The sequence below is a fragment of the Vollenhovia emeryi genome, unplaced genomic scaffold, assembly GCF_000949405.1.
Source record: "Vollenhovia emeryi isolate VEMERY1.0 unplaced genomic scaffold, V.emery_V1.0 DF939152.1, whole genome shotgun sequence".
In the NCBI taxonomy this organism is placed as follows: domain Eukaryota; kingdom Metazoa; phylum Arthropoda; class Insecta; order Hymenoptera; family Formicidae; genus Vollenhovia; species Vollenhovia emeryi.
Genome location: NW_011967214.1, coordinates 1703601 through 1718168, shown reverse-complemented (window position 1 = coordinate 1718168; position 14568 = coordinate 1703601). Strand labels below are relative to the sequence as shown.

At 39.5% G+C, this 14568-nt stretch overlaps 1 protein-coding gene across 2 annotated transcripts in view; it reads left to right on the top strand.

Annotated features, from left to right (window-relative positions):
* LOC105565473 (PR domain zinc finger protein 16-like) overlaps nt 1-11963 on the top strand; it is an 84294-nt gene extending 72331 nt beyond the window's left edge. For both annotated transcript variants that reach the window (XM_012018719.1, XM_012018718.1), the window contains exons 6-8: nt 5471-5570; nt 7782-7938; nt 8020-11963. In XM_012018719.1, the coding sequence (XP_011874109.1) occupies nt 5471-5570; nt 7782-7938; nt 8020-10029 (2267 nt within the window). In that variant the 3' untranslated portion in view covers nt 10030-11963. The remainder of the gene's footprint in view (nt 1-5470; nt 5571-7781; nt 7939-8019) is intronic.
* The last annotated feature ends 2605 nt before the right edge of the window (nt 11964-14568 follow it).

The following is a 14568-nucleotide window of genomic DNA, read 5'->3' as shown; positions in this document are numbered from 1 at the left end:
ACAACTACGTTTACGCAATTGTAGAATGGCTTTAATGTACATATTTAAATATAATTTCTTTGTGTCCGTGGGATTTTAATTATAGTTTGTTCCAAATTGAATACATTTCGCTTTCCTCCATCAGAAAAAATGCTCATTTCTTTAATATATGAGTGTTAAAGTATGCATTGATTTTTTGAGTCGATTTAAAAATGTCCGCTTTAATACGTTCATTTAATTTAAAATTAATTGATCGTTAGACTTTATTACGTGAACCATTGCGCTATTAATATATTTGGGATATTTGCGAAGAAGGGTAGCGTCTACGTGCTTCACTGCTCGACAATTATCTGGTTGTAACTTCTGCACGATGGTCAAAATCTGGATGATGACTTGGTAGGGTCGAATTAGGACCGGAGGGTTATACGCGACACCCAGATGTCGCGACAATTAAAACCGGGCTTATTGTCGAAGTTCTGCCGTCACAGAGTCTGCGTTTAATTCGCCCACAGTTTTTCGTCATAATTTTAGGAAATACTCGTAAAGTGCGTCTTTGCGCGGAAGATACGTCATTCCTACTAATAGGTTCATTATTAAATTTTCTTTCGGCGAAACCAGTGAAGATAAGTTTCTATTAGCAGAACTTACTTTTCATTTAAAAATCTTTCAAAAAACGTAGAGGCTGTCGGACAATGATTCGATAAAATTTGAAATAAATAACAATATATAATCCGTACAAATACGCCATAAAAACTGCAATAAAATATATTTCTTAACATATTCCGCTGGAATTTTTTCAGTCTAAAACTGCAGTAGAAAATAATATCGCATATTGTCATTTATTATATACTAACATGTTATATAAATATTCGGTAAAGTAAACTATATCTTTTTTATTTAAAGAAAAAATAGGGCAAAGGTAATGCTTTTGTCAAACAACAAAATTGCCGTAGAAAATGTGCTCGTACATATTTAAATAGAATGGAGAAGGAGACTCCGAAAGGGACACGCAATTTTATGGGATAGCTTTAGTAGCGAAAAGTTAGAGCGGTAATTAAGTCGAGTCTCCTATTATTCCTTGCTCTAAATTAATTTGGAAATTAAGAACCTTATTTTTACGGTAATAGGCAGATTAGATCGTGGAAGAAGTTGCAACTGCGAATGTCCTTCACTTTATATTAGTAATCTTGCTCTTTTTCAATTATTATATTATAAATAAGCAATGAACAAAATTGACGCACAATAGAACAGTATTAATCAAATTTCATTTATATTAAACTTTCTTTCGGCAAAACCAGTGGAGATAAGTTTCACTTGGTAAAAGTTATTTTTTTATTAAAAAATCTTTAAAAAAATAGTGGTCAAAAACGGTTTAATGAAATTTGGAATGAATAATAATTTATTCAACAATTTGTGTAAGTCGTCTGCAAATTTCGCAAGTATTTTATTTGCTTCAGTATACAAGAGAGATGATACTTATTAATTACTAGCGCTGGACAGTTGATAATTCTTTTGCTGATACCGATTCTGCGGACCTTTGTTCTCGATAGGTACGTAACTTTACGTATTAAGAGAGATTAATGCCGACTTTAAACGACATAAGAGTGGTACTGGCGTTAATCCAGTAAAGCCATTTTTACGAGGGAATCTCCGGCAAGCTGGTGCGTGTGCAGCGGGAATAATGATGTCAAATAAACGACGTACGCTCCGTATCAACCCTTGTGAGAGGCATCTGCGCCGCGTCTCTCCCTCGGACGGATCATTTTTTCCGCGGGGAGAGAGACAGGGAGCAGGGGCAAGCGAGAGAAAAAGATGCGAGGAATCATTTTAACACGCCTACGTAGGGTGCGCGTAGGGAAGCGTTCAAATGGAGTTATATGTTAACTTAATCCTGTAGACATACATGTATTTGCATCAAACGTTCATACTAAAAACATGTTCCACTTGATGTTTCAATCCGTCTTCCATATTACTTCTTTATAGATCAAATCTTCTCTTTTTTCAATGTCACGTTATACCCAGAAGGAAAATATCTTAATAATTAAACATATTTTAATAAAATGAGAATATCGAGATTTTATGGAGGTTAAAATAAATATTTTTAATGTTGCGTCTCAATTAAGTTGAAAGGGAAAGAAAGTTTAACAAATAATAATAACAATATAGCGAGTAATTGTAACTTATGACGATGATATATAAATGTTTAACAATTCAGATAACTATTTAATGTCACATCTCTTCGTAAGACGATACGATAACTATTTGTATTAACTTGTGTAACATTATCACGTTTCCCAGGCATTTTTAAACTCACACACCACGAATTGAGTTGCGGTAATATGGCAGATGCAATTGTTGCGGGCAGTTCTGGTGACTTATGGCTGTGACTTTTTGCGATGCTTTTTCTTCTAGCGCCATTTTCCTTTTTTTTTTGCGCCCGAGAAATGCGTTTATGTTATATCGGCGTGTTTTCCGATAGCTCTTTAGGGTAGCGGATAATTTATAGCCAACTATTGTCGATTAACACGCGCGTAACCAGGTCTCAGGGAAAGCCGAAAAAAAGGGCACGGGTCAGAATGAGAAAAAAGGGGTATACAAAAGGGCACGCGACACTCTTTCCTGAGGGGGTGGTGTACCCCGAGATAGGGAGGTGCGTGTGACATGTTACAACCCCATCTGATTCATCGGACTAATGACACATTTATTTGACGTTTGATTCAAAATCGCTACGGTCGCGTGCGACAAATTGTCACTGAAAGATGCGAGCAGATATCGATTTTTCGTTTATTGCATCGAAGGAAAATGTACTTTCTTTTCTAATTCAATCGTTCAACCGTTCAATTCGAAAGACACGTGTATTGCTAAATTCTTATTATTTTAAAAATAAAAAACACTTCTTAAAATCGTGTAAATCTTGACTAAAAAATTATTTCAGCATTCTTGACAGCCAGATATGTATGTTACACATCTAACACTCTAGTTGCATATCATATATTGTATCTAATACTAATATTTTAGAAAAGAAAGTTACTTAACTCTTTGGAATATTTGTAACAAAATGATTTATGTCGTTTCTGCAGTGATGGTAAGAACTGAATGTAACTCGGCCTTATCTAAATTCTTTTAATTTTAATTTAAAAAAAGTTATGCACTTAAAATTGACAGAAACGTGTAGCGAAGTAGATGACACGAACTCGTGATGAATGAACAAGTAGATTTATTTCGTAATCGATATATTTTAATGATGTCGAATTGTGAACGTCACGATGCAGCAAGAACATTGATTTCCGTTACTTTTTCCCATGCAACTGCCAACTGACTATCCGACCGCGGGGGGTGTTGCCAGTGGATCCCACCTGTTGACTTTCCGCAACGTGACTTTGCTACTCCTTCTACGCGGTAGATTAACATAATATTATACTTTCAACCGTTTTCATCAATTTTAAAGAAGCGACTGTTTGTGAATATGCGATATATTTAATTAATAAATAATCATGTTTCTTCGAGTTCTGTGTAAAAATTCTCACTGCAAAAATATCAAGAAAGTGAGTTATACTTTTGTATTTAGAATCCGTACTTTTGTACACTTAGCAAATTTTCTGCTTATCTATATTATCTTATACATATATAAATTATCTGTGCAGACTTTTTAGAGTTGAATTGAAAATTTACATATTTTGAAAAATAATTTTGAAGATTAATTCAGCATTTTTATATCCTTTTTGTTGTATTTAAATCGGTATTTTTTTTACCATATCCGAGTATATCAAAGACGATTCTTGTTTATTTTCTTATTTATTATTTGTTAATTCATTCTTTCAACGTTTTCGACCGTATTTTTCAACGCTGCAGGCTGTTTCGAGGGTGATAGAGGTCGACCACATCTCTCATTGTCTAAATTCACGGCGTGCCGCTACGAATTAGCCGTAGAGACTGTAGAGAGAGGAGCGATTAACGTACTAAGGGGGGTTAGCGTGGCATTGGGCGTAGTTGGTGGTACGGGGGTTGTGCCCGGTTCCCATGAAGGTCCGTTGGGGGCCATCACTCGACCATATGGTCGGAACAAGTGTAGCGGCAGATTTAAATAACCGTTGGAGGTCGGATATCATTCAAACTTGAGCCATCTTGTTTATATACTCGCGATACAAATTAAATTTTGAGTTTTCAAATTTCACTTTCTATAAATTGCTTCGCTAAATCTGTTTCTTTAATTACATCTATTTTTACATTTTTTAAATATTTGTACAAAAACAGACAATGTATGCTATGTTATAGATAGACGAATTTTTATGTCGAAATTGATTAGTACACATTTGCATGGCATATTTTATACTAGCGCTCATGTTAAGTTGCGTGTTCGATCATTGATAATCGCGCTGTGTCTCCTTCATGGGTTTCTGATTTTACCTGCCGTTGCGTTCTGATATTCGGGGGTGAAATGCCGCTGGGGGGCTGTCGAGAAACTCACCTGCGATTGGCTGGTCCTCAACGTCGCTTGTACCAATAGCAAGCGATTCTGGACACCCCCGTTTGCGTTTGCAGTTACTGGACGGTGTATCGCCAACTAACGAAAACATCATTGTGTCTATTGTCTTCGCGATCGCTTGTGTGTCGGATCGTACTCATTGAAAAGGAAGAAGTGACAGTGCAGTGAAGTAACTTGAATCGCGTAATCAAATCTGTTTGATTTTTAGAGCATATAATTCTGTTATAGAGAGGTAAATACACATTGTTATTGAACAATATTTGGCAGAGAGATCATTAACTGGACGATAAATATTTTGTAAACTTGTGACTATTTTATTTTGATTTAATTTTTAATTAATAAATGTTATTGTACTTACTTTAACAAATAAATTTTTAATGGAATAACTATTAAAAATCATCGTGTTAGTTTGAAATTAATTTATAATTAAGAAGCGACATGTGCGATTCTAATTGCCTAAATTCTGAGAATGGATATAATTATCGTGTTAAGCCATGCTTATAAATTAATTCCGCATCAAATTAATTAACAAAAATGAATCAATACAAACGTAAATTTGAATACGAAAATTATTTAACAACACAATTAAAAGCGTGTAATTACGCAAATATTATAATATCAGTTGAGTAATTTGGCGTGAACTTTGCGAGTTTATCGAAAATTATTTCCGCCATTTCTACACAGCCAGTTAAATTGTCATTGAATTTTATAGGAGGATCGAAGTTCTTCGTTTCATAGATTAGGCGATATTATCATTTAATTTAATAATTCACGAACTATCCACGATTCCACTTGTCACGCCACTCCTGTGGCCCTCGCGCGGTTCTGGATCACGTAATTCGCCCACACCATGACACGTCACGTATCATCGTTTGCAGAGGGTTGTAATTTATAGAGCTCTCACACACGCGCACACAAATCGCGAGAAAATTGCGAGTTTTACTCGGCTATCGCCGGCGTGCCCGGAACACTTGTGATCTGTATTGTTGTATTCGTCATTTACAGCCTCTCAGCACAGTGGAACTGTCGATGAGGACAAGGAGGACGAGGAAGGAGAAGAAATAAGGTGCACTGTCTGCGACAAACCGTTTCAAGATATTGAACTGTAAGTATTTATTGCCCTACGATTTTTTGTACAGTTTTTTGCTTTTTAAAACAAATTAGAAAATACAAGTAAACATAATTTTTTGTATCTTCCAAAAGTGTGCATTGAAAAACTACAACGAATGCATTTAAAAAGCGCAAAATGTTTAAATATTTTCAGAAAGTCTTATTTATTTAAAAAAAAATTATTTATGAAAGATTAAAAAATCTGTATTTTCATTTCACGTGAGGAGAAATATCGCGCATTAATAATATTAATCTTATTATTTATAATATTAAAATTGATATCAATAATGATATTAATATTCATTTAATATATTAACAAGTATACTAAATTTATGTTAAATTGAACAACAGTTGTTTTACCTTTTGTATACTTGCATGCATCCTGCAGAAATTCTGATGCCGCCCAGACCTTGCGGTGCCTTTATTACCTCATTTTCACGCATTTCGCTATCCGAAGATTATTATCGCTGACGCGACGACGCAAAGCGCGACTCATCAAGGATTTATAGCATATCATTGTATGCTTTTCAAATCAGATGAGCGACGATTACGTGCTTGGCAGAGCGATACGCCGGATCGAAATCGAAAGACAACGGCTGACGTTAAAGCGCTCGTTGGGTTCGTCGATTTTCATCGTCAATTATTAATTAATCGATGGAATTCAGAGAGTGGGTGCCACGTAATCGCCTTCAAATCTCGGAGTTGGTGATACGCGCTCGCGAGAGCCTTTTGTCACGCGAGCGGTTTCGAGAGTGCTCTTTTAGAGTCCTGAGCATTTTAAGACTCCTTGCACGACTGAATATGATGCTTAGTCAGCCTTCTTTCTGCCTTTAATTAGAGAATAATTAATTACGGCAAGTAAAATAATGCTAAGTGCTTATGTTGTTTTATAATATTTAAGTACGCTTAAAACTCTTTATTAGTTTTTGGAGTAAAGAATGTAATTTTGCCATTAAATACTTCATTATCTCATTAATTGCAAATTCAACCCAACATTTCAGTTAAATACTAATACCTTTCAGCTAACTGCAATATGTGGTCTTTTTATTAAGCGTTTTTGCTTCTACAAATAAAATTATACTAATGCTTTGTTAACTGCAATAATCGCGTCTAATTTTTCAAGAGTACATTACGACTAAAATGAATAGGTATGTCATTCTCTCTTCTCTCGTTAGCTTCTTTCTAGATGAGGTTGTATCGCTCTATTCTCCCTCGGTAACTTCTATTTGCAGTCAATCATATTTATTTTTCCAAATAATCCTAATTTTACATACATATAAAAAATTCCATTGTGAAATATAACTCAAGTGATGGATACATCAAAGTTTTGATTATAATTAATCGGTTCTCGTTTCTGTTCCTACTTCGATGATCTCTTCTCTCTCTCTCTTTCTCGGTCGACATTAAACGGCATTCCTCGGCGCGGCAGATTCACCTGTTGTGGGGCATTAAACCCTAGGTGGGATTCGTAATCGGGCGCGCTAGAGCCACCCCTTTATGCATCATCGAAGGCGTCGCGTGCTCGCAGCTCATCTGGCGCGGCGCACTGTCGTGGCACCATGAAGGCACTATCTCACCACGAATGGGTTTCACGCGGCGCGTATGTTCGGGGGTGTAAAATCAATGCTGCCGCACACCATGGCGCACCATCCCGCGTGACGATAACCCATGTGCCTACGCGTGACAATCCCCTTAGGACGGCTTTTCTTCGTGACGGCGTGTGTTCGTGCGCGAACAGCCGCCCTCTTCTTCATGGGCGTGCGACCGTTATTGCACGAGAGTCGACTCGCCGCTGTGCAGCCGAAGTCACTTAGTCATCATCCAAGACTGCGCCCGATGTAATCTTTGTCGGTGCAGGTCGGTTACCGTATCACGTCCTGCTTGCTCGATGCGGTGCTTTGATTAAACAGCATTAAGCCTCGTAGGTAGAAATATAAAGAGTAACGTATGGAGATATTTTTATATAGCAAAACGGAGTTACGTCGCCATATTCCGTCGAATACCTAATCGAATGAATCGTTGAAGAGATAAAGGAAAATGCTATCACACGCCTCCTTCGGAAATGTACAGATTATGCGCGATCTTCAGTTTATCTTCACTCTTGTAAACATCTGCTGGTCTTAATTTTTTAATTTCTTTTCTCTACGCATCTTTCCGATTTAATTCGTTTATTATATCGCAGTGAGTGAGATATTTGCATTTTCAGATTGGACAGCCACCTGGTGACCTGTCACAGATACCCAGCGGAGCAACACCGTTGCGACAGCTGTCCCCGTGCTTACGCCTGGCGGCCACTTCTGGTACGGCATCGCGCCATCGTTCACGGTGATCTCAGAAACTATCCTTGCGAAAATTGTCCCAAGGTAAGCTTCAAATTCGCGCACCACTCGTCGAAACCAGACAATTCCTCTCGAACCAGTAGCATCTTCTAGTATCGCTAAAAGTCGAACGTCCGGCAGGTCTTCACGGACCCATCAAACCTACAACGCCATATCAGAACGCATCACGTGGGCGCGAGGAGCCACGCATGCACGGAATGCGGCAAGACCTTCGCGACCAGTTCCGGCCTGAAACAGCACACCCACATTCACAGTAGCGTGAAACCCTTCCAGTGCGAGGTCTGTTTTAAGGCGTACACGCAGTTCTCCAATTTATGTCGGCACAAGCGCATGCACGCTGACTGTCGCATGCAGATCAAATGCGTTAAATGCGGACAATCCTTCAGCACGGTAACATCGTTATCGAAACATAAGCGATTTTGCGACTCCACGACTCCGACTGGTCCGCCTGGAGTCATGCCTCAATTACCGACGCCAGCGACGAGCCCCTTCCTGGTGTATCCACGACCTCCCGTGAGCTTACCAGGCGGTTTACCCTTTTATCCACCTAGTCTGATGGGTCCTTATCCAGCCATTTTCCCAAATGCCCCGAATTTTCTCAACACTCCTCTGCTTTTCCCGCCGAAAATCGAAGAGATCGAGAAGAGGAGCGACAGTCCCAAGAAGGAGCGTTTTACTCCTCCGAAAGTATTGTCGCAACACAATAAGGTTTCTCCCTCCGCGGCGGAGGAAGCCACTTCTACGTTTAGGCCGTCTCCGGCTAGACCTCCCGTTCAACCGACGCCGGAGAGCGACGACGATCATTCAAAGAGAAGAGAGGCGGCCAGAAGCAACGAACGAAAAATCAAAACGGAGAACACTTCGAAGGAGGAGACGACCGAGCAGCCGTTGGATCTAAGGGTGCAGACCAAGAAACAGGACACTATTTCAAGAGCTGCAAACAGGAAGAGCCGCACTCCGTCGCCGTCCCCAGTGCCGATGGAGGAAACGCCCGCACCTCCCGACCCTCCGAAAACGGAGGAGGACGCGGCCGTTCCACCGCTGATGGAGCTCGAGTCCAAGGATGTCCAGGGAAGTAGCCCGCACCTGAGGACCAGTCTGCCACTCGAACAACCGCCGACCAATACGCCGCCCCACATGGCTTATCCCAGACCGATACACCCGATGTTCCTCGAAACGATGTATCGCGGCCCAACGGGAACCTTCCCGGGATTCCCCGGCGCACCGCCACCCCCGGGAGGGGCTACCCCGGAATCCAGGCTGATACCTCCACTCCCGCCCTTCGCCCCACCGCGCGGTCTTCCTTTTTTAGGCTCGCTTATGAACGGGCTCAGCGGCGCTAGGCCAGGAGGAGGATTCGATTTGCTTGCCCGGCCGCCGCTCAGTGCGTTCCCCGGTGTGAAGCCGTTCCAAGAAACCGTAATGTCGCCGCATCACCACCACCACCACCACCACCATCATCACGTCCACGGCAAGATGAAGGATCGGTACTCCTGTAAATTTTGCGGCAAGGTGTTCCCGCGCTCGGCCAATCTGACGAGGCATCTGAGAACTCACACCGGCGAGCAGCCGTACAAGTGCAAGTACTGCGAGAGGTCCTTCAGTATCTCAAGCAATCTGCAGAGACACGTGAGGAATATCCACGACAAGCAGCGCCCGTTCAAGTGTCCGCTCTGCGAGAGGTGTTTCGGGCAGCAGACTAACCTGGACAGACATCTGAAGAAGCACGAGGCCGACGACGGTAGCGGAGTGGTGTCGGTCGCCGATTCCCCTGGAAGTAGCAACGAGAACGAGCGGGAGGACACCTACTTCGACGAGATCAGGTCCTTCATGGGCAAGGTCACTTACGGCGGTGAGAGCGGCTACGGGCTGCCGCATCACCCAGCCTATATTCCCAGTCGCCTGCACGAGATCAACGAGTCCAAGATGGAGGTCGAGTATGACGAGGACGAGGACAGCGAGGAAGGCGCGTCCCCTTTGGAGGAGACCGACGGACTATCGCCGATCGAGGCCAAGGAATCCCCGTCGCCCTCGCAGTACGACCTGAAGCTGAGGGAGAAGCAGGAACTGCTCAATAACAATACCGCGGAGCCGGTAATCGAGATTTCGACATAGCCCAGAGGTCAGTCTGGGTGATCCGCGTGATCGCTTCGAAGGACGGGGAGAACTCGTCGTTCATGTACAGAACTATCGCGGGATATACGCTCGTCTTAGAACTCTCGATCGTGACGGCGTTACTTCGGGAATAACGTCGATGCAGGATTATTTAGCTTAGAACGGTCCGCGTACTTAGACTGTGCTGAATATCAACCATTTGCTTCTACGAGGCGAGCGATCCTCGAGTATAATCGGGTTATTCTCCGTGATCATATCGTGACGATACCGTAAATCCATGGAAGAGACAACCTATAATCATAATTATATAATTACACATTGATATATCCGTACCGGAATTTTTCAGAAAGAACTTAGCAAACCCTATTATACTTGTAAAACAGGTGCTCTGTAAAGAAAAAAACAAACGCGTAAAGACTCGACGAACATAACGAAGATTCTTCTTATGCGATCCTTTTTTTACACTTCACGTTTGTTTGCACTGGAGAAGCGTATTGTAAAGATCAACGAATGGACCATTTAGCCTCCTACTTACACACGCATATCACAAGATCTTCTATAGTCTAGTTCTATAGTTTCTACAGACTCGTTATGTAAACGCGCACGAAATTCAATGTTATCCCCATTCCGCCCCTCTTCGTCCTTAGCATTGATTAGACGAAGCGCGTATCTTTGTAATATTATTTATTGCTATTATTAATAAAGTTAATTTAATTGTTATTACTAAATCGTCGCTCGGTAAAGGGAACGTACGTCATAAGCGAGAACGATCAAAGCGATCTGCGAGAGCTCTGCGATTTGCGCTTTGTTGTATAAATGAGTTGCGATTGATCCACCTCGATGTTTCTAAATTCTAAGCATATCTGTGTGCGCGCGCTATTTTTCATTGGTTTGTTTTTGAACGACAGTGTTAGTTGCATCGCGTTCAGAACGCAGGCGCCCTTCGAGAGTTCGAAATTAGATTACCGTAAAATTCCTAATGTAAAGTGACTATAATCGCTTCAATCAGTTCGAATCTTGAACATTTTCCCCGAGATTGTTGGATTTTTTAGAATATAGTTGAACGAAATGATATATTACAGGAAGAAAAATTCCACCCGCCGGTTGCAGGATTTAAGAGCCTGGAATCTGCGAAATAAGAAAGGTACATTTTCGCATCGTGTTCGTGTATCGAAATTGATGTATGTTAAATCCGCGAAGCCAAAGCGACGAAGAGAAAAATTTAACGCGACGTGCGTAACCACCTACTATGCGCGCGCGAGTGTGTATAATTAAATAATTAGAAGGCAACAAAAAATCCTTACGAAAAATTGTACAAATTTTCACAATTAGGTGATAAAACATTTGTAAAGATAAACGAAAGAAGTTTCAGCGCGCGATTTTTATTAATATACATATAAATACGATTCTAGAGCGGTCCTCTCTCTTGCGGTAGGCAAGACAGAAGAGTCATGTAAGCTAAACGAAAACGTTCCTCGCGTTTCACTCATCTAGTAGAAATAATTAAAAGTGAGTGTCCCTAATGACGTGTCATCAATGAAGCGAGGAAATTAATAATGATGAGAGATCTATAAGCATAGTATACGCGTATACATGTGTACCAAGTACGCTCGCGATTAATAAAAAATGAAACAAAGAATATATCGTTCGTTTGTAATCACCGAGTTGAGGCTTGTTTTTTCACATAAAGTTTTACGAACACACGTTCTACATATCTCTGTTTCTCTCTCTCTCTTTTTTCTCTTCTCTCTCTCTCTCTCTCTCTCTCTCATTAGACGATAATAAACTTATGAAATGATTAAGCAAATATATTGAACGAATTACTTAAGGAAAACTATAATATGACGCTGTCTATCTATACATACTGTATAAAGGCATCCTGTAACTTCATTATGATTACTATTAAAATATTACACTTCAAGTTGGTTACCTAAGCGATAATGCCACCTATCAATTTTCCTTTGCCTTGTATTCCTTTAATAAGATTTGATAAATGTTATTATTCTGTGCACTGCCCACATAGATTTAGGTAAAAATGAACAATACATTATAAACAAATACAATATGAAGTAGACAAGGATGTTATGTTTTTGCTGAATAATTACACAGTAGACTCTAGCGCAAAGAAAAGATAAACTTAAATTCAAGACTTTACTTTCGAGTTAAAATATACTTTTGTGACGAGCAAGCTATCTTTTAACGATTAAGAAAATGTTAGGTGCGACTAAATCATAAATTATTCTGCGCTGTCGTTATTTTTATTTCATGAGTAAGCAATTACTAGCAAAATAAAAATCATGAAACTAAAAATAAAAATTTATGCATATTTTACGTTTAATTAAGCAATTTCAAGATTTGCGAACATCGATTTAACTATCCATTTTATTTCTACCAAAGTATCACGTATTTTCACGATTAGAAGAATCAAATGCAACGTGATGTCTCTTCAGTGCTCGCTCTCTATTGACTTGTGCTGCGCTCTGGTACTGGATACTTCGAGATAAACAACTCGATATTTTAAACGGTTACAAATAAATTAATAATAAAATTCACCAAAATTATCTATCGGCGCAACAATATTCACCCGACCTATACGCTCTCATTAAAACAGTGAAAAAAATTGCAAAATGCAAAGCGGCTTCTCTTTTATCGACGATAAATAAGATCTGCTCTAAAGGCAAGGTACGCTGCAGCAGTAGATGTCCATTCAACCTTAAGACGCTAGATTACGCTTTATCTCGCGATTCATATTGTTCAGCTACAATCGTTCTTATAAAAAAGAAAGTGCACTTATATAATTGTTAGAGGAAAATGTTGACAGATCGTGAATCCTACTAATAAATCTCTGTGATAAACGTTATAAGAAAAATGCTTACGAGCCTTATTGATAATTTAAAATTATTGATAATAATACGCTCAGTTTACGAAATAAAAAATAAACGTTATAAAATGCAGAGAAACTCGATTAGTCTTCGACGATCGGGCGACTTAATTGATGGACGACCTGGCGTTGAATTAACGAAGGTTGAACTTTGCCTGTACTATACGATCGTTTGAATCGATCCTCGACGCCCACTCGATCCGACGTATTATCGTACTCCATTCGATCCCATTCAAGTCTGTCTGACTGAACAACAATGTTCGCACATACATTACACAAGCTCTTATCGTTGAATCGCCAAAGAAAACAAGTAAATGTCGCTGCGAGTAATTTGATGGTATAACTGTTATCGCTCTAATAACGTCGTTTACTGAATTGCATCATAAATAAGACGCGCAAATTACTTCTCTATTTACAATTAATATTGTAAATTGACAAATTCATCAATACGTAGTCATTTTCTTTAAGTTTGTGTAAAACTTTCGCACGTTTTATCTTTCTTTCTAAATAAAATCGACTTGTTATATTTTATATCGTCGATATGTAATTAGGTATTATTATCTTTTTGCATTCTCGCGCTGCATTCACGGATCTCTGCCGTACGTAAGTGCCAAGGTGATAACATTGTTACGTAAAGATATCGCGGAAGAAACTCGGATAACGCACTCTCTTTTATATTTTTTCACTTTGGTAAAATAAAAAGTCAAATTGATACTCTCGCCATGCTGCTTAATAATACTATTTAAGCTACGAATTAATTTCTTCAAAGTTGACCACAGAGCGTTGCGTCAAAGTAAGCATCATGTTGCAATTTAAAAAAATTTCAATGTGCGATGCAAACGTCAATACAGTTGCAGAAACGAACTGACCAGCTCTGTCGAAAAAAGTTGACGAAATTTTATCACACTTCGTTACAATCTTGTCAAATATTTACTCATTGCCAGTAATTAGTGAAAAATATTATATATCGCTTTACGTGTTAATTAGTCGTGCGGTCTGATTGACTGCAAAAAAGGCATCTTCATCAACAGAGTTGTAAAAAGTTAATATTCACGCCATATAAGTCATCGCGACTTGAAGCCAACATTTTTCTGCCGCGCTAATGAAAGTTACGGACGAGATCGTCAAGAGGTGTGAGTAGAGAAAAAAAAAATTTGTAGAAATACCGGCTAAGAACTCGAAGTAATTGGACCATAAATTTGGTGTCGTTAGGAAAATATAAAAATGTTAAAATAGAGGTGCTTATATAATTATATTATAATAAAAAATTTTTAATATAATTATACAATTTATAATATAATATATTTACAACAAAATTCAATATAGGTATAGTAGCGGTAAAATTTAGTATCCGATTGTACAGGACGCTGGAACACGTAAAAGATCAATCGTGTTCCTATCTTCTTCGTGCTCTCTAAAAGTCAATCAGTGGATTATCACTGAAAACAGTGAATATTCACCGATTCACAGTTGTAATGCACTGAGTGACTTTTAGAGAGTAAGAGCGAAAGGTAACGACTGGTCCAGCAAGGCACTCGCTCTCGGATAAAAAGATCGCCAGTCGACGGTACCGGAAATATCGATGGCACCTCCAAGAATTTGGTAGCGCGAATCGACACGATCGATACGATCGCTTGAATGGAAGCTGGGGTGCGAGT